Here is a 21,017-nt window from a genome sequence, read left to right on the forward strand (position 1 = left end):
TATTGAAGATTCAGTGTCTCAAATATTGAGTGAGTTGTTCTTTTTACTCATTAAATTATTTATATTCAATCTTTGTCTTCGGAAGGGTGATCCTTAACTGCATCTCACATGTTGACAAAAACTTAATAAGTGAGCAGTTAGGTTTACACCCAGGTAAGTCATGCTGTGGATCTTAATGTGATTCTGTACATAGAAGATGGATATGAAAGAGGACAAGTTACAGGAGTGATATTCATTGAAGTGTCAGTAGTGTACGACACCATCAACCACTAAAATATGATTATAAAGGTATATTAAAAAAAGACTACTGTTACTACAATTTATTCAGAGTGTGGGATGTTCTTTTTGTCACTCTGCATATTAAGAAGAGCTGGTATAGGACCTTGAAGAATGGTCTTCCTCGTGGTAATGTACTGGCATTCCCACTATACAACATCTATACTCATGACCAACCAATAAATCGTGGAAGAAGAACATTTATTTATGCAGACAACACAGCAACTGCAGCTCAAGCCAAAACTTTTGAGGAAACAGAGATGAAGATAACAGTAGTCCTTGAAGATTTTGGCAAGTACTATGATGATAACCACCTAAAGCCAAATCCCAGAAAGATGCAGGTCTGTGGCTTTCATCTGAGAAACCATGAAGCCAGGAGAAAGTTAAATATTATCTGGAAAGGGCAGCAACAATCCCACTATGATACTCCAAAATAGCTGGTAGTAAAGTTGGATGTTGGTCTCTCATTCAAAGGCCATTGCCAAGAAACAAAGCAAAAAGTGTCTGCCTGCAACAATGTCATCTGTAAACTTACTAGCACAAGCTGGGGCTCACAGTCAAATGTGCTCTGTACATCTGCCCTTGCATTGTGCTTCTCTGCAGCAGAATATGCAGCACCAGTATGGCGAAATACCACACATGCTAAAAAATAATGTAAACGGACAGATACAAAATCTACTCACCAAGTGGTAGCAGGGGAACACACACACAAAAGGATTTAACTTTTATAAGCTCTCAGAGCCGATGGTGCCTTCTTCTGGCAGAACTGTTGAAGGGGGAGGAAGAGGGGTGAAGGGAAAGGTCAAAAGAGCTTTTGGGAAAGGGGTACAGTTGAGAAAAGTCACCCGGAACCCCAGGTCAGGGCAGACTTACTGGACGGGATGAGAAGGAAAGACTGACTGTTGAGGACTGCAGCGGACGAGATTTGAAAACCTGAGAGCTTAAAGGTGGAAGACAGGCTAATGTGCAAAACAGCAATTACATTATCACAAGTTGATATGAGTGAAAAGCTGAGTGTATGTAACAGATGTGGGACAGCGAAAAAGAGACAAGTCAAAAAATGAAAGTTGTAGAAAACTAAAATGGAGTGAAGGAGGGCATGATTGTAGGAAGTCATGGCCTTGTTGAAATAGTTTATTAATACATTCAAGACCAGTATACTACTGGGTGACAAGTGATGTGCTCTGAAATTGTTTTTTGGATGGATCAGCAATACCAGGATTGGATGAAATGGCACAGAAAATCTGCTTTAGAAATAGGCTATTGGGATAATTACATCCAGTGAAGGCTGAAGTGACAGTGGTAGTGTATTACTGTCAAGAGTCTGTGTCTGAACAAATAAGTTTGCCTCAAATGCCAAGGCTGTATAGGGGGGAATGTTTAGGAAAGGATGGCAACTGTTGAAATGTAAGTACTGCTGCTTGCAGTAGGTTTGATGTGGACAGAAGTGTGTACCTGGCCTTTGGTGAGGATGACATCAACATCAAGGAAACTGACGTGGGGTTCAGAATAGGGCCATGTCAGATTTAATTGGGAGAAGGTATTTAGAGATTCCAGGTCAGCTTCACCATGAGTCTATATGGCAAAGATGTTACCAATGTATCTAAACCAAACCAAGTAATGAAGGCTTACGGATCCCACAAAAGCCCCCTCCAAGTGACCTATGAAAAGGTTGGCACAGGAAGGAGCCACCTTGGGTCCCATGGTCGCACCCCTGATCTGTTTCTAAGTCTGCCCATCAAAGGTGAAATAATTGTTGGTAAGTATAAAGTTGATTATGGTGAGCAAGGAGGATGTCATAGACTTGGAATCAGGTGGATGTTGACTGAGGAAATGTTCAGCAGCAGACAGACCATGTACATGGGAGATGTTGGTATAGACTGACATCAAGTGAAAGTGGGAGTGGAATGGGCATGGATTTCAGATGATATAGGAAATGATTGGTATCATTAATATAGGAGAGAAGTGTTTGTACTATGGGTTGCAGGTGTTGATCAATGAAGGTAGATATAAGTTCAGTGGATGCTTTGAAGCCACCAACTACAGGATGGCCAGGATGATTGGGTTTGTGGATTTTAGGATTAAAGTAAAAGGTGGGGGGGGGGGGGGGTGTTGTTTTGGTGGCGTAATTAGTTCTATGGATTGAGGTGTAAGTCCTTATTAGAGGCTTGAGGTTTTTAGGATGAACTGCAGGCCAGTTTGAATTACAGGAATGCGATGTTGATGACAGACACTGTATGTATAGATACCAGACAGATGGCGTAGACATTCCCTAACATGCTCCTGTCAGTCAAGTACCACAGTAGTAGATACTTCGTCTGCTGGGAGGATAATGCTGGAGTCATCAGCTTTTAGGAAACATAGAGCCCGGAGTTCTGCAAAGGACAGGTTAGGGTCATGTTGTAGCTTGTGAGGCAATGCTGGGTGTGAGGAAATCTTGGAAGGCTTGTAAGGGATGATTTTGAGATAGTGGTGGTGGATCAAGTTGGGATCATGGTCGGAACTGTGCTGGCGTAAGCTGGTGCCAGGACACCATTTGGCAAAGAGGTTGCAAGACGATAGATAGAGGCCTACAACAGACTCACAGGAAACGCACCGCCAACCCCCTCTTGGCTGCCAGTATTTAGGATTGTTGCCGCAGACCGGACGGCAAGTCTGCCACATGAGTAAGTTCCAGTGCCATCAGATGCAGCCCAGTGGGAATCACAGTGTCAGTTAGCTCCGCCGCTAACTCAGAGACAGACAGCACATAACAACCCTAATAGTGAACAAAGCGGACTTTGTACTTCACCAGCAGTGAGGTTAATATGGACTATTACAGAGAGCTTGTACCACAATGACAATCTTGAGATAAGTAACTTTCTATTCTTATGAATAAAGAACCCAGTTAATCTATGCATGCAGTTTGTGTTACAGAAAGAGGATACTGGTTACCAAACAACATCCTCTCCTTGCTTCCCACAGTACAGCTCTACAGAGGTGAGAGGACATAAAAGATGGCAACAAGAATCCTTTAGTGACGAAGAATTGCTTGCTTCTAATGTGTTTCAGATTGCATGGGGGATCGTATTCAAGTGTTTGCTAAAGTTTTCTTGTGTTCTTGCATGTATTCCAGGAGGGGATCCACAGAACTAATCAACTTTCTCTTTTTAGTGGCTTTGCTTGCCTTTTTTTTGCTATAGCATATTTTCGTAAACCATGGCTAACCCACCCCCTCCACCTCCCACCCCCATGCCTCAGTGCCAGATGGCCAGTGTGATGGATCTAACACAAGCTTTTCAGTTTCAGAACCAACAAATTGCTGCCTTGCTGATGACGGTACAACAACATCTGGCTGCACAAGCAGTGTCGGGGGCACAATAACAGAAGCCCACTGACTGACACACCCAACAAGTGCCGCGAACCAGCATACCACTATTCCAGCAATTTCATGACACAGAAGAGGAATGGCATGAATACCCAACAAAGTTCCAAGCTCATTGTGCAGTTCATCACATTCAAGGTACTGTGAAGCTACAATATTTTCTCCCTATGCAGGGTCCCCAGTGTTCAGGTTAATAGAAAAACTATTCCCAACTGCATCTCCCGATGAACTCTGTTATGATGAAGTAATCCCTGCATTAACTCACTACTATGATCAGCAAGTTCAAGTAGCTGCAACCAGATATCAGTTTTTTTTTGTTTGCAGAAAAAGCCAGAACAGACATTCCGTCAGTGGTATAAGAACAAACAAGCATTACTCAGAAGTATAAATTTAAGTGTAGTTGTGGCAACTTTTACAGTGACTTAATGATGAGGGATGCTATAACATTCAGCATCCCAATAGTAGCATACAAGAACAGATCCTAAAGTACTCTGATCCTTCACTTCCTCATGTGCTGCAAATCTTAGAAGAATATGATTCAGGTGCCATAGCGGTTGATAAATTTCACCAAGCCCCAATTTGTCGGGTCGAGTCGCCCCTTGCTCATAACTGCCCCAAGCAGCCACAACAGTGAGTGGATACACAGCCATGCAGACAGCCAAGTAAACATGTAAACAAACTGGTGAACTTAGTGAAGTCTTGCCCTAGATGTTTTGCTTGCCATAAGAGACAAGATTGCCCATCACGTAATGCAACCTTTTACACGTCTGGAGAAAAAGGCTATGTCCAAGTAATTTGTTTGCAACAGCACAAATACAGCAATTTTACCTGCTCCCAGAAAAAAACAGGCTTGTGCACATGCAGTGAACATTGTGTTTTCCAAATCTACAACAGGTTTGGCAAAAATAAGATTAAGGTTGTGCATCCTACTAACCCTAGTGCTGTGCAACAACATTCTAATAAACTATTTGTCACATTATGAATTGCTGAGCATTGTGTGAACTTTCAGTTAAGACACAGGTGCCTCAGTAACTTTGCTAAATCGTGCCATGCATGGACAGTTAGGGTCACCACGCCTTTCTAAATCTAGCAAGCACCTCACAGCTTACAGTGGACAGGAAATTCCAGTGCTTGGACAGCGTAGTTTGCCTTCCACTTACAAATCTCACACTAGGACAGTGAATTTTACTGTGCTGAAGTTAAAAGATAGTGAGAACATTTTTGGTTTAGATGTCTTTGACTGGTTTGGCCTTAGCATCCACAACAATGTACCATTGGTCTCTACATTGGTACCACAAGACAGTGTAGATAGCTTACTTAAAGAATTTCCTGAACTATTTTCACAAGGAATGGGAAAAGCTCCCACCTCTCGGCGATTGGTTGCGTGCAGTGACAGTTCTATTCCCCTCCGTGGGCAGTTTGTGGTCCTGGCCACTTATAAACATATTCCCGAGCTCCTGATCCTATTGGTCATTGATCACCCCATGGCTTCAAACATTTTTGGACTTGATACTTTCACACTGTTTGGCTTTTTAATTTCTGATGAAGTTAAGGTCATTTCCACTGCCTTCCATTTCCAGACCTTGATGATCTGTGTTTGGCCTATGCCTCTCTGTTTCAGTCTGACTTAGGGTGTGCTTCAGACTTCCAGGCGCACATTGCTCTCCGGCAGGCTCAGCCGCAGTTCTTCGGGCTCAACCCATTCCTGTGGCCTTACATCCAGCAGTCAAGCAAGAGTTCAGTTGACTGCAGGCTGCTGGCATCATCGTGCCCATGAAGGCGAGTGCTTGGGTGACCCCATTGATGGCGATCAGGAAACCCAATGGCTCCCTCCATCTATGTGGGTATTTCAGAGTTACAATCAATACACAGTCCCTGGTTGAAACTTACCCGATTCCCAGGCAGGAAGATCTCCTCGCCAAACTTGCACATGGCAAGTGCTTCTCTAAGATCAACCTGGTGGAAGGTTACCACGAATTACCCTTAGATCAGGAATCCCAGAACATTGTGGCCATCAACAAACCTTTCAGATTATATAAATACAAGTGCCTTCCATTTGGTATTTCCTCAGTGCTGGCCATTTTCCAGAGGCACCTGGAGCAGCTCACATAGTCCATCCCGGCTTGTGTCAATTATCTTGATGACATCTTGGTCACCAGCTGTACAACCACAAACATTTGCAAAACCTTGGTACCTTATTTGATGCTCTGGAGGCCACAGGCTTACACTGTTGGCTAGAAAAGTGTAGTTTCTTTCAACTGGAGTTGAATATCTGGGGCACTGGCTCAGCAAAGAGGGCATTCATCCATCGGATTGCAATTTTGCGGCCATCAATGTCCTTCCCAGCCCCAAGGATTTATCTGGCCTCCAGGTTTTTTGGGCAAGGTTAACTACTACTTGAAGTTCTTACCACAGGCTGCTGAGGTTGCACAACTCCTCACTCGCCAGCATCACAAAGGGGTGCCATGCAACTGACTCCTGCCGGTGATCAAGCTTTTCTCTGCTTGAAAACTATGCCCAAGTCTGCCCCTTGCCAACACCCTTCTCTCCGGACTGCCCCTTGGTTGTCATGGCCAATGCTTCTGCCTATGGTATTGGAGCAATCCTGGCTCACAGAAATGCAGATGGCTCAGAACAGCCCATTGCATATGTGTTCAAGTTGCTACCTCCAGCACAGATGAACTATTCTCAAATTGAGAAAGAGGCTCTGGCGATTGTATATGCATTCAAAATTTTCACATCTACCTGTTCAGGATGAAGTTCACTCTCCTCACTGATCACAAGCCTTTGGTCACCCTCTTCTGCCCACACACACACCTCCCCAATTGAACTGCTCAGCGTCTCCAGTGCTGGGCACTGTTCTTATGCAATTACACTTACATTATCCGATATAAGCCCATCTCTCAACACTCCAATGCCGATGGTTTGTCACACTTCCCCTCAGGCCCTGATCCTGAGTTCAACCAGCAGGAAGCCCTCTGCTTTCACATTAATACGGCTAACCAAGATACACTGGATGGATTTTCCATCACTGCTGCATATTTCACCTCTGCCATACTCCGGGACCCCATTGTGTGGCAGGTTCTCCACTATGTGACCCATGGTTGGCCCACCTGTCTGACTCACTAGTTGAAAAATTAATTCAGCCCCTGGTGTCACCCTCCCACAGGCACTTGGTTGTGGTGGGTGTCCTTCTGATGCCCACGGAGCCTGACACCCATCGGGTGATCATTCCATCCGATTTGCATCACTGCGTCCTATGCTTGCTACACCACGGAACTGAGGGGTGTTCTGTATGAAGAAGATGGTTCGCCAGCAAGTGTATTGTTCTGGCATCAAATGCTTGGTCCATGGGTGCACAGTGTCTGCGCATCACCGACCAGCCCGCTGTGATCATTTGGTCCCTGACACACAACCGCATCCATCTCAAATTTGTGGGCCCATTCTTGGGATCTGTGTGGTTACTCATTATGAATGCATACTCCAGATACCTGTATGTGGTGTGGATGGCGTCCACCGTGACTGATGCCACACTCAAACCTAAATCTCAGATCAGAATTTGAACTGCAGTCCTTTGAGGTTGAAGTACAGTGTTTTTCCACAGTGGTAACTTGCGTGGCAGATACACTATGTTGGATGAAGCCAAAATGAGGATAGTTAATTATTTTAATACAAAAATCAGCTAAATTATTCAAAGCAACCAAGTAAAAGATACAATAGGTGTATAGTACTTAAATTGCTGAGTGAAAGAAAACAAGAAATTCTTGGCTAGTAACATCTGCTATTGATTCATACTCTGTTTAGAGCATGTAATATTTTCTGAACAATAAAATCTCCTGCCATCTCTTTTTGATTATCACTTGCATTCCACAGCATTTGCATTTTTCTGTCTGCTTTGTGGTCCCTTAAAATGTTTATCATTCCATTCTTTCCTTGACTTCATATCTTAGCTGTTTCATGTGGTGTGGCCAGTATGAAGCTTGCCTCTGCCCACATTCTTTCCATATTTGTCTTTCTCATTTCTAGTCTGTCTTCTCTGCCAATTTCTATTGTTATATTAAAATGTGGGTAATATTTTATTCTGTAATAGTCATTTCTTTTCTTTTGTGGCTTGTCTACCTTCAGCCTAATTCCATATTTAAATGAGACCTTCCTTGGAGACATTAGATTTCTCATTTATGTTTTGATTCTGTTTCTCAGTGATAACTCATTACTGATTTGATCACTAAGTTTCTTTGCTTGTATGTTCCAACCCCATCTAAAACATAATTATTTACCTTGTCTGTCCCCAGTGGGCAGAACAGAAAAGGAACCAAATGCAAGATACATTATTGTTGTGCAACTACTTCTATCACTTTTCAAATCATTTTTAGTGTGTTCTGAATTTAAAATGAATTTTTTGAATATGTTGGAAGCTGGTTATAAAATTGGACTTACCCTGTCTTGACTACCATCAGACACCATAACAAAATATTCCGCAGGGAAGCCTTCAGGTTGGCCCTTGGGTATCAGCATATGCTGTGGCCACCCACATCCACAGTAGGTGTATGGTGCCTGTTGCTGTGATGATCCAATTCCGGTAAGGTTGCGAAATGTCCGTTCAAATGGTATTGTTACTGATGATGCATCAGAGCGACGCTGAAAGGTGCTTCGCCCACTGTTCACTACAATAGAATTACAGTTAACACCAGTGGAATAATAAACATCACATAAATGAAGAATAGTCTATAAGAGGAACTCATTACATTATTCTTAAAGGGGAGAAACTGTCAGGTGCAAAAGTGGCATCAGGTGCACCTACTGAACTGTTATAAAGATGTTACTGTTCGTGACAAATATGGAGGCAAGGTGAAACATTCTTGTCAAGCAGAAATATCCTATTATATGTACAATAAGGGAAAGGCAACCACTCACCTATAATGGACTGATGTGTGGAGTTCATAAATATGTACACACATTCACATACTCGTAACTGCACAGACACCCACTCTCCCATGGCTAAGTCTTACTGTGGAGACAGAGACAGAGAAAGAGAGAGAGAGAGAGAGAGAGAGAGAGAGAGAGGGTGGGTAGGTGTCTGGGTATCTGTGTGTGAGTACATTTACTAGAAAAAGAGCAAGAGCTTGGAAGCTAGTGTGAATGCAGTTTTTGTTATGTGTTTCTCTTTCCTTTTATTTACATATTATACTATCCAAGGATATTAAATGTTCAAATGTGTGTGAATGTGTGAATTCCTAAGGGACCAAACTACTGAGGTCATTGGTCCCTAGACTTACACACTACTTAATCTAACTTATGCTAAGAACAACAAACACACACATGCCTGAGGAAGGAATCAAACCTTCGGCGGGAGGGGCCGCACAATCCATGACACGGCACCTCAAATTACGCCAAGAATATTATTGTTTAGAAATATGTTAATGAAGTCAATGAAATTTTGTTTTTGTTATGTTGGTACAAACAGGGAAAAAAATGTAACTCAAGTGACAAGTTGTATGGAATAACTACCGTATTTACTCGAATCTAAGCTGCACTTGAATCTAAGCTGCACCTGAAAAATAAGACTTGAAATCAAGTAAAAAAAAATTTCCTGAATCTAAGCCACACCTGAAATTTGAGACTCGAAATTCAAGGGGAGAGAAAAGTTTTAGACCGCACCTCCAAATCGAAACAAGGTTGATCCATTGTAACATGAGACACAATTTAAATCAAATGGATGAAGATACAGCAACAGTAGTTTGATTTGTGTCGTAAACTTAGCAGTTAAGCTTTACCAGGTAGCCATTGCTATGCGTCAGGTGCTCCGTCTCTATTTATATGGGTACACTTCCTTTTTCACGTGCTTCATCTGGTTTGAATCGATTGCTCATTTTGCTTTGATCTGATAACTGCCATTCTATTTGTTATAGGTGTTTACGTCACTGTTAGCTGAAAATGCATTATTGTACTGTGTCATGCATAGTTTGTCGCATTCTGATGAGTGCTTATGACCTGTCCCCACTCACGGCATGGCTTGCTTTTGTGTGCGCTACCACCGCTTACAATAAAAAAAAATTGTCTCATTAGTGAAACAATGGCAAGAGACTGCTATTTGTTGCTACTTACACTGCTGCTTTCTTTGATAATGATCAAAAAGGACCAAATGATTGACTGCGTATGATTGAAGATGTTCTGAATGAGAGTTTAGTGAAAATGTTTCTCCATTCGAAAATCTTTGCAGAGACTTCTTTAGTACATTACATTCTGCACAGAAATTTGTCATCTTAGATTTAAAAATCTAGTCAGTTGCCATGCTTCATTTCTGACTGTACCACTATTCAGCATAAGAATAATATGAATATAAACATGACATGATATGTATATTCTTCCGCGTTTGCTATTGCCTCACTCTAATTTCATAGTTTATTAGGCAGACAGGATTTAAATGAGAGAGCAGTAAACACGAAAGAATACATGGCATAATGTTTACATTTGTATTATTCTTATGGTGAAAAGAATGCTGCATGCGATTCACCCTCACTCGCGGGGTGGAATCTGAGCTAACTATTTGTAGTATCGTTCCCAGAACCGATCACAGTCCTCTGGTTTGGAGCCGAGTAGAAGGCTTAAACCAGAGGCTCAGACGATTCTGCGGAGATCTGGGATGCAAATTTCTTTACCTCCGCTATTGGGTGGAGAAATGTAGGGTCCCCCTGAATAGGTCAGGCGTGCACTACACGCAGGAAGCGGCTACAAGGGTTGCGGAGTACGTGTGGAGTGCACATGCGGGTTTTTTAGATTAGAGAATTCCCTCCCTAGGCCCGACAAGACGCCTCCTGAGACGCGGCAAGGTAGGAGTAGGCAAAATGCAACAGGGAATAACAATATTGATGTGCTAATAGTAAACTGCAGGAGCGTCTATAGAAAGGTCCCAGAACTGCTCTCATTAATAAATGGTCACAATGCCCACATAGTACTAGGGACAGAAAGTTGGCTGAAACCAGATGTAAACAGTAATGAAATTCTAAACTCAGACTGGAATGTATATTGCAGAGACAGGCTGGACAGTGAAGGGGGAGGCGTGTTTATAGCGATAAAAAGTGCAATAGTATCGAAGGAAATTGATGGAGGTCTGAAATGTGAAAAAATTTGGGCGAAGGCCACGGTTAAAGCAGGCTCAAACAAGGTAATTTGATGTCTCTATAGGCCCCATGGCTCAGCAGCTGTTGTGGCAGAGCACCTGAAGGGAAATTTGGAAAATATTTCGAGTAGATTTCCCGACCATGTTATAGTTCTGGGTGGAGATTTTAATTTGCCGGATATAGACTGGGAGACTCAAATATTTACGACAGGTGGCAGGGACAAAAAATCCAGTGAAATTTTCGTAAGTGGATTATCTGAAAACTACCTTGAGCAGTTAAACAGAGAACCAACTCTTGGCGATAACATATTAGACCTTCTGGTGACAAACAGACCCGAACTATTTGAAACAGTTAACGCAGAACAGGGAATCAGCATTCATAAAGCAGTTACTGCATCGATGGTTTCAGCCGTAAATAGGAATATTAAAAAAGGCAGGAAGATTTTTCTGTTTAGCAAACGTGACAAAAAGCGGATTTCAGAGTACTTGGCGGCTCAACACAAAACTTTTGTCTCATGTACAGATAATGTTGAGGGTCTGTGGGCAAAGTTCAAAACCATCGTACAATATGTATTAGATGAGTATGTGTCCAGCAAGATCGTAAGAGATGGAAAAAAGCCACCGTGGTTCAACAACCGAGTTAGAAAACTGCTATGGAAGCAAAGGGAAATTCACAGCAAACATCAATGTAGCCAAAGCCTTGCAGACAAACAAAAATTACGTGAAGCGAAATGTAGTGTAAGGAGGGCTATGCGAGAGGCGTTCAATGAATTTGAAAGTAAAGTTATATGTACTGACTTGGCAGGAAATCCTAAGAAATTTTGGTCTTATGTCAAAGCAGTAGTTGGATCAAAACAAAATGTCCAGACACTCTGTGACCAAAATGGTACTGAAACAGAGGATGACAGACTACAGGCTGAAATACTAAATGTCTTCTTCCAAAGCTGTTTCACAGAGGAAGACTGCACTGTAGTTCCTTCTCTAGATTGTAGCACAGATGACAAAATGGTAGATATCAAAATAGATGACAGAGGGATGGAAAAACAATTAATATAGTTCAAAAGAGGAAAGGCAGCTGGACCTAATGGGATACCAGTTCGATTTTACACTGAGTACGTGAAGAAACTTGCCCCCCTTCTTGCAGCAGTGTACCGTAGGTCTCTAGAAGAGCGTAGCATTCCAAAGGATTGGAAAAGGGCACAGGTCATCCCCGTTTTCAAGAAGGGACATCGAACAGATGTGCAGAACTATAGACCTATATCTCTAACGTCGATCAGTTGTAGAATTTTGGAACACGTATTATGTTTGAGTATAATGACTTTCCTGGAGACTAGAAATCTACTCTGTAGGAATCAGCATGGGTTTCGAAAAAGATGATTGTGTGAAGCCCAGCTCGTGTTATTTGTTCACGAGACTCAGAAGACCATAGACACGGGTTCTCAGGTAGATGCCGTGTTTCTTGACTTCCGCAAGGCATTCGATACAGTTCCTCACAGTCGTTTAATGAACAAAGTAAGAGCATATGGACTATCAGACCAATTGTTTGATTGGATTGAAGAGTTCCTAGATAGCAAAATGCAGCATGTCATTCTCAATGGAGAGAAGTCTTCCAAAGTAAGTGTGATTTCAGGTGTGCTGCAGGGGAGTGTCATAGGACCGTTCCTATTCATAATATACATAAATGACCTCGTGGATAACATTGGAAGTTCACTGAGGCTTTTTGTGGATGATGCTGTAGTATATCAAGAGGTTGTAACAATGGAAAATTGTACTGAAATGCAGGAGGATCTGCAACGAATTGACGCATGGTGCAGGGAATGGCAATTGAATGTCAATGTAGACAAGTGTAATGTGCTGCGAATACATAGAAAGAAAGATCCTTTATTATTTAGCTACAATATAGCAGGTCACCAACTGGAAGCAGTTAATTCCATAAATTATCTCAGAGTAGGCATTAGGAGTGATTTAAAATGGAATTATCACATAAAGTTGATCGTCGGTAAAGCAGATGCCAGACTGAGATTCATTGGAAGAATCCTAAGGAAATGCAATCCGAAAACAAAGGAAGTAGGTTACACTACACTTGTGCACCCATTGCTTGAATACTGCTCACCAGTGTGGGATCCGTACCAGATAGGGTTGAGAGAAGAGATAGAGAAGATGCAACAGAGAGCAGCGCACTTCATTACAGGATCATTTACTAATTGCGAAAGCGTTACGGAGATGATAGATAAACTCCAGAGGAAGACTCTGCAGGAGAGATGCTCAGTAGCTCGATAGGGGCTTTTGTTGAAGTTTCGAGAACATACCCTCACCAAGGAGTCAAGCAGTATGTTGCTCCCTCCGACACATATCTCGCAAAGAGACCATGAGGATAAAATCAGAGAGATTAGAGCCCACACGGAGGCACGCGACTATCTTTCTTTCCACGAACAATACAAGACTGGAATAGAAGGGAGAACCGATAGAGGTGCTAAAAGTACCCTCCGCCACGTACCGTCAGGTGGCTTGCGGAGTATGGATGTAGATGTAGATATAGATGTATTAGCAACCATCTCTTGTCACAGGTAGGAAAAAATTGAGAACGTAGAGTTGTAACAATACGAGAGAAGGAAAGTTGTTACTCACCATATAGCAGAGATGCAGAGCCACAATAGGCACAATAAAAAGATTCACACAATCATAGCTTTCGGCCATTAAGGCCTTTGTCAGCAGTAGACACACATTCACACACACACACACACACACACACACACACACACACACACACACACACACTTGCACAAGCGCAACTAACTCAGTTCACTCCTCCATCCAACCGTGATCCATCCCCACTGCCTCCAAACCACCCCCTGTTAACTTTCCAGAATTTCTTATCCTCGAACCTTGCCTCACCATCATTCCCCAAACATGCATACTAACATTACATATGCAGAAAGAACTGCAGTCCACCATCTAAAAACTGATCCCGATCTTATAATCCTACCTGCAGACAAAGGCTCCGCCACTGTAGTTTTGAACCGCAAGGATTACGTGGCAGAAGGACTCCGTCAGCTGTCAGATACTTCCACCTACAAACCATGCCACAATGATCCCGTTCCAGCAATCCAGCAGGATCTCCAGTCACTACTCAAATTCTTAGGCCCATCCCAGAACCTCTCCCCAGAGTCCATCTCTCTACTTACCCCTACCAATCCCTGCACTCCCACCTTCTACATGTTTCCTAAAGTCCATAAACCCAACCACCCAGGACGCCCCATTGTGGCCGGTTACTGTGCCCCCACTGAGAGAATCTCTGCTCTCATAGACCAACACCTTCAACCTATTACTCGGAACCTATCCTCCTATATAAAAGATACCAACCATTTCCTCTACCGATTCTCCACAGTTCCTCTCTTTACTACACAGTGCCTTGCTCGTCACTATTGATGCCACCTCCCTGTACACTAACATTCCTAATGCCCATGGCCTTACTGCTATCAAACACTACCTTTCCAGATGCCCTATGGATTCCAAACCAACAACCTCCTTCCTGGTCTCCATGACCAACTATATCCTCACCCACAATTACTTCTCCTTTGAACACATTACCTACAAACAAATCTGCAGTACGGGTATGGGCACCTGCATGGCACCATCCTATGCTAACCTATTCATGGACCATCTAGAGTAATCCTTCCTAAAAACCCAGAATCCTAAACCCCTCACCTGGTTCAGATTCACTGATCTTCGCTATCTGGATTGAAGGTGAGGACACCTTATTCACATTCCTCCAGTACCTTAACAACTTCTCCCCCATTTGCTTCACCTGGTCCTACTCAAACCAACATGCTACCTTCCCAGATGACCTCTGCCTCAGAGATGGCTACATTAGTACCTCCATCCATGTCAAACCTACTAACACCAGCAATATCTCCACTTTGACAGCTGCCACCTGTTTCATACCAAGAAGTCCGTTATGTACAGCCTAGCCACCCATGGTCGTCACATCTGCAGTGACGAGCAGTCCCTCTCTAAATATAACGAGGGTCTCACTGAAGCCTTCACTGACCATAGTTATCCTCCCATCCTTGTACAAAAAGAAATCTCCCGTGCCTTATCTTTCCAGTCTCCCACTGCCTCCCAAAGTTCCACAGTCTGGCCACAGAGGAGCATTCCCCTCGTAACTCAGTATTATCTGGCCAATTTCACTGACAACGATTTGTTGTAGAATCATGGAACATATTTTGTGTTCAGACATAATGACCTTTCTAGACTCTGAGAAGCTCATCTGCAGAAATCAGCACGGTTTTAGGAAACGGCGGTCATGTGAGACACAGCTGGCACTCTTTGTGCATGATATACAACAGGCTCTAGATACCGGCTCCCAGGTTGATGCCATATTTCTTGACTTTTGAAAGGCGTTCGACTCAGTTACACACTGTCACTTGCTACAAAAAGTGCGCACTTACGGCCTATCCAGTGACATATCCGGTTGGATTGAAAGTTTTCTAACAGACAGGGAGCAGTATGTCGTCCTGAACGGGGTAACTTCAAAAGAAACAAGAGTAATTTCAGGTGTGCTCCAGGGCAGGGTAATAGGTCCTCTGATTTTTACGATTTACATAAACGATCTGGTTGATGGTATTGACAGCGGCCTTAGACTGTTTGCCGATGATGCTGTAGTCTACAGGAAAGTAGTATCACACGAAAGTTGTGAACAAATCAATGAGGACTTGCAGAAAATAAATGCATGGTATAATGACAGGCAGTTATCTCTTAATATTAGTAAGTGTAGCCTACTATGTATAACAAGGCGAAAATCCCCATTAATGTATGAGTACAAAATAAATGATCGGTCTTTGGAAGTGGTAACATCAGTCAAGAATCTGGGTGTGACTATTCGAAATGATCTCAAATGGAATGATCAGATTACACAAGTAACGGGTAAGGCGGACCCTGGATTGTGGTTTATTGGTAGAATCCTGAAGCGATGCAGTGCTTCAACAACGAAAATATCTTACAATACATTAGTTCGCCCAGTCTTACGAGTTTTGTTCGTCTGTATGGGACCCTTACCAGTTGGGTCTGATTCAAGAAATTGAGAAGGTCCAAACAAGAGCAGCAAGATTCATGACTGGTACATTTAGCCATCGCGAGAGTGTTACAAATTTCATAGAAAGTTTGAAGTGGGACACACCTGCAGATAGACGACACGCTAAACAGAAGGGGTTGCTCACTAAATTCCGAAATCCAGTCTTCACTGAGGATGTAGAGCATATATTATTACCACCAACTTTCAAATCACGTAATGATCATCATTCAAAGATAAGGGAAATAAGAGCTCGTACTGAGGCGTTCAGAAAGTCGTTTTTCCCTCGTGCGATCTGCGAGTGGAACAGAGGGGGGTAAATATGACTTTGGCCCAAATTGTGCCCTCCACCACACACCGCTTGGTGGCTAGTGGAGTATATATGTAGATGTAGATGTAGACTGGAGCAACTGAATTACATTCTCCGCCAGGGTTTCCATTACTTCTCGTCATGTCCTGAAACGAAAAATGTCATATCCGCTATCCCTCCCAACCCTCCTACCATGGTATTCCGCCGTCCACCGAACCTACACAATATACTCATCCATACTTACACAACCCCTGCTCCCAATCTCTTACCTCATGGCTTAGACCCCAGTAATAGACCTAGATGCAAGACCTGTCCCATACATCCTCCTACCACCACCTACTCCAGTCCGGTCACTAACATTACCTGTCACATCAAAGGCAGGGCTACCTGTGAAACCAATCATGTGGTCTACACGCTAAGCTGCAACCACTGTGCTGCATTCTATGTAGGCATGACAACCAACAAGCTGTCAGTCCACATGAGTGGCTACCGACAAACTGTGGCCAAAAAACAAGTGGACCACCCTGTTACCGAACACGCTGCCAAACATGATACCCCTCACCTCAATGACTGCTTCACAGCCTGTCCCATATGGATCCTTCCCACCAACACCAGCTTTTCTGTATTGCGCAGGTGGGAACTTTCCCTGCAATACCTCCTATGTTCCCCGTAACCCTCCTGGCCTCAACCTTCGTTAGTTACTGTCCTCACCCATCCAGCCTCCTCCTTGTTCCCATTCCAGCACTACACAGCCATCATTTCACTGCCACATGCAGTCTTTTAATTTCTTTTATTTTTATTTTTATTTTTATTTCTCTCCTTTCCGCTACTTACCCCCTGCCCCCTCCGCACCTTCTCTCCTACCCTCCGTCTAAACTGCAACACTTCACTGTCCGCCACTCCCACCATACTATCCCTCCCCGTCCCCACCCCCGCCTCCTCCTTACCCCCACCCAGTCGCCACTCCCATCATGCACTGGGGCTGCTGCTCACAGTGTAGTTTCAGCTCTCTGAGACTGCAGATAAGTGTGCTAGTTGCGCTTGCGTGAGTGTGTGTGCGTGTGTGTATGTGTGTCTGCTGCTGACAAAGGCCTTAATGGCCGAAAGCTATAATTGTGTGAATCTTTTTATTGTGCCTTTCGGAGCTCAGCATCTCTGCTATATGGCGAGTAGCAACTTTCCTTCTCTCGTATTCTTACATTCCCACTGTTAGAACGCAGAGTTGGTCATATTGACATACATCCCAAACAGTCTTGCCAGCTGGATTTTCGTGGTAGATTTTTAGTGATGACTTCAAATGCAGAGTATGTTGTAGTTGTCTTCAGTCCATAGACTGATTTGATTGCAGCTCTCCACATTTTTCTATCCTGTGCAATGCAGAGCAGCAACACTTATAAAACAGGAATTAAAATAACTTAGAAATTAAATGCTGAAATTTAAAACAAAATTTTATTAGATTTCGAATACATCTTATACGAAATGTTCAAAATATCGGCCATAATTCTGAATCACTGTCACTCTTTTCTTTGTTGCTCATTTCTTCATACAGAGCATTGTCCTCCATACCATCTAGTGCATTGGATATTGAACATTTTTTAAATTCTTGTTGCACAGTCTGATTCAGAACACACTTCCAAGCATCATAAATCCATTGGCACACTTGCGACAAACTTGCGTGTTTTACACATGCTGTTGGTGTCAGTTGTTTGTTGCTTTTTGAAAGCCAGTCTGTGTACATGCATCAAGTGGTTGCAGAATTGATGTCATCCCACCTGGAATTACTCCCAAGTCCGTTTTGTTTTCCTCTAATTGTCATTTTACTGCAGGTACTATATGGCCTGCGTACACATCGAATACCAACAGACTGCGAAACCAAGCATTGCGCCAGGACAACAATTCCACACATGCCTAATCCATTCCAGCACCATGTTCTCCAAAAACCACCCAGTTTTGTTTGCTTGTACAATTACAGTTTTTAGAAACACTTCTGGTTTCGGTAAAGTCTTTTCCTCGAAAACTATGAATGGGTGTAATTTATGTCCATCTGCTGTGGAAGCAAGCATGACGAACATCCACTGTTTTTCACCCCCTGATCTAAGAACACTTATGTCTTTCTTTCCTTTGGTGTCAACCGTATAATGTGATTTAATGTCAAAATATATGGGAGTTTGGTCAGCATTTCCTATCTGACTGAGAAGGTATTGCTTTTCTGTGCACTGCCGCATTATGAAGCACTGAAATTCCACAAGTTTTTCTTCATAATTTTTCGGCAGCTTCTGTGCAACTGAAGTTCGCCATCAAAGTGGCAAACCCCAGCGCTTCATAAACAGATCAATCCAGCTGCGACCTGCCTTAAAATTTTCGATTTTTTGCTCTCCAGCAATTTCACATGCCTTAAGTTTTCAAATTTCGGCATTCACAGGCAGGAATTTCTGATGCTGTTCCTTAACAAATTCATTTAAAATCACTTCTAGTGCATGATATCGGCCATATTTTGGCCCACTAAATGCTTTCCTGCTACTTGAACATTAAAATAATTTTCTCTCTGCAGTCTCCCTCACCTGACATTGCTCTCATCGATCCTGTATCACAGACCTGCAGTACCATTAGAACTGTGTTCCACAAAAGAAATAATTCCCCTCTTGAATTTGGCACTCATTATGGTTCACTAACACCAACAAGCACTTCACAAAAATTCCACAAAGCAATAGGTGCCACTACACAAAATCTTGATGAGTCCCAGCATACAAACTCGTGTAACAATCCTAAAGCCTTGGGCATTATTGGTATTTTTGTGTAAAGAAATTTATTTTTATTGCTACGAATATTGGAAAGGCTGCTACATTCGAAGATGGACAATACGGAATTTCTATTTACTTCGTTGGATAATGTGTGAAAATGACACAGAGGTTTTGGCGCCAGTATTTATCTTTGTGCCTGCAAAGCATGCCTGTGTAGCGCTACATATATTTGATGGCAGAAGTTAGTTGTGTCAGCACCTACCAACATTTTTCAGAACTTCCGCTTACTTTGCACTCAATTCTAAGCCACAGGTGGTTTTTTGGATTACAAAAACTGGAAAAAAAGTGCATCTTACATTCGAGTAAATATGGTAGTTTTACACAGACTTTACAGTAATAGTGATGTATATGTTTCATTCAGATGGATAAATTGAAATACTGAGCCATCATAACATTCTTTCTTTTTGACATAATATCACCAACAGAAATCTTATCAAAGTTGGTGAAAGATTTTAAGAACCTTGCTTCTTCATGTTCACCACTTAACAGATGGGTCATTGTATTCGAATGTTGACCCACCTGGATAGCCGCACATGTTAAAGTGCTGCTTCCAGGATAAGGACGTGCACCAGCCCCGCATCAAATCTACCCAGCGGATTAATCACGGAGTCAGTGTGTCGGCCAACCTGGATGTGGCTTTTAAACAGTTTCCTATATCCAAAGGTGAAAAACCGAGCGAGGTGGCGCAGTGGTTAGCACACTGGACTCGCATTCGGGAGGACGACGGTTCAATCCCGCGTCCGGCCATCCTGATTTAGGTTTTCCGTGATTTCCCTAAATCGCTCCAGGCAAATGCCGGGATGGTTCCTCTGAAAGGGCACGGCCGACTTCCTTCCCTGTCCTTCCCTAATCCGATGAGACCGATGACCTCGCTGTTTGGTCTCTTTCCCCAAAACCAACCAACCAACCAACCAACCAAAGGTGAAAAACACGCTGGTACCCACAGCCCACCCTACTTACCTGATATGGAAACATTTAGGAAACTTTTGCACACTTTCACATGAATCACACTATATGCAGACAGTTGGGGTACGCACATTCCATCCTAGTCAGTAACGGGGTGGCAACAGGAAGAGGTTTGGCCACCACTTAAATTAACCATGCCAGATCCATTAACCCTTTAACTGCTCTGGACGTGTTAATGCGCGCACCTTTGTACCTGTCCCTGTGTGCTCTGAACATGTTTACATGTGCCACCAGTCCTTCTACCTGGTACTCTGAAAGTGTCTACGCGCAGACAAAGGTATATGAAAAAGAAGAACAAGAATTTAAATGTTGCCATGCCCATGCAACAGATGTCACATAATCGCAACAGCAGCTAAAAGGATGAAGAAAGTGCACAGTAGTATTGATTAAAATGTATGAAATATCGATGCCACAGGTAATACAGAAGAGAAAGGGTTCAGTACATTTCATATGAAGAATTAATACATCTTTTTAAAATGGGTGCTATATAAGGTAAATGCTGTTCAAAACAAAATGCAAAAATAATGTTTAGATTTAAAAAGAAGAAGAAGAAGAAGAAGAATCTTAATTTTCGACAACTGTTTGTTAATGTGGTTGACATGTAGTTCCACGCTTCACGCCAAAAATTGAACCAACAAGGTAGAGCTGCCAACAACACTGCGCCAAAAGAGGCAAGCATGATTTCATTTCATCCTCTGACTACCTATTTTCCCTTCTTTTTCCTTAGAATTTTTCCTGTCTAGTTCAGGATCCACTTGTATGGGACTAGGTGTATTTTATTTGCTTCATTATATAACTTTGTGGCTGGATTCCCCTCCAGGTGCCACAGCCATCTAGATAATCTAATAGAGGGGAGACATGTACCATCTGTCTGTGAGCTATGTAAATTGCGTTTTCTGAATTATCCTATTTTGCTTGTTTGTGGATCATATTATCTGATGCAGAATTTGGGGATCAGCCAGCATTTGCCTAAAGGAGCGTGGGAAGCTGCCTAAAAGCCAAACACAGGCTGGTCGTTGTACCAGCCCACAGTCATTAATCTGCCAGTGGTTTCAATGTAGGTCTGGCTCACCTCACTGTCTCGCAAGCTAGCATGCTGTGTGTTGTGA

The 21,017-nt window shown here is 42.8% G+C and overlaps 1 protein-coding gene across 1 annotated transcript in view; it reads right to left on the reverse strand.

Annotated features, from left to right (window-relative positions):
- The window catches only part of LOC124712074 (phenoloxidase 2-like), a 229,089-nt gene that overhangs the window by 24,407 nt on the left and 183,665 nt on the right, over positions 1-21,017 (reverse strand). Inside the window, exon 13 of the mRNA XM_047242369.1 lies at positions 8,078-8,304. Within this exon, the coding sequence (XP_047098325.1) occupies positions 8,078-8,304 (227 nt within the window). The remainder of the gene's footprint in view (positions 1-8,077; positions 8,305-21,017) is intronic.

This window comes from Schistocerca piceifrons, chromosome 8 (assembly GCF_021461385.2).
Source record: "Schistocerca piceifrons isolate TAMUIC-IGC-003096 chromosome 8, iqSchPice1.1, whole genome shotgun sequence".
In the NCBI taxonomy this organism is placed as follows: domain Eukaryota; kingdom Metazoa; phylum Arthropoda; class Insecta; order Orthoptera; family Acrididae; genus Schistocerca; species Schistocerca piceifrons.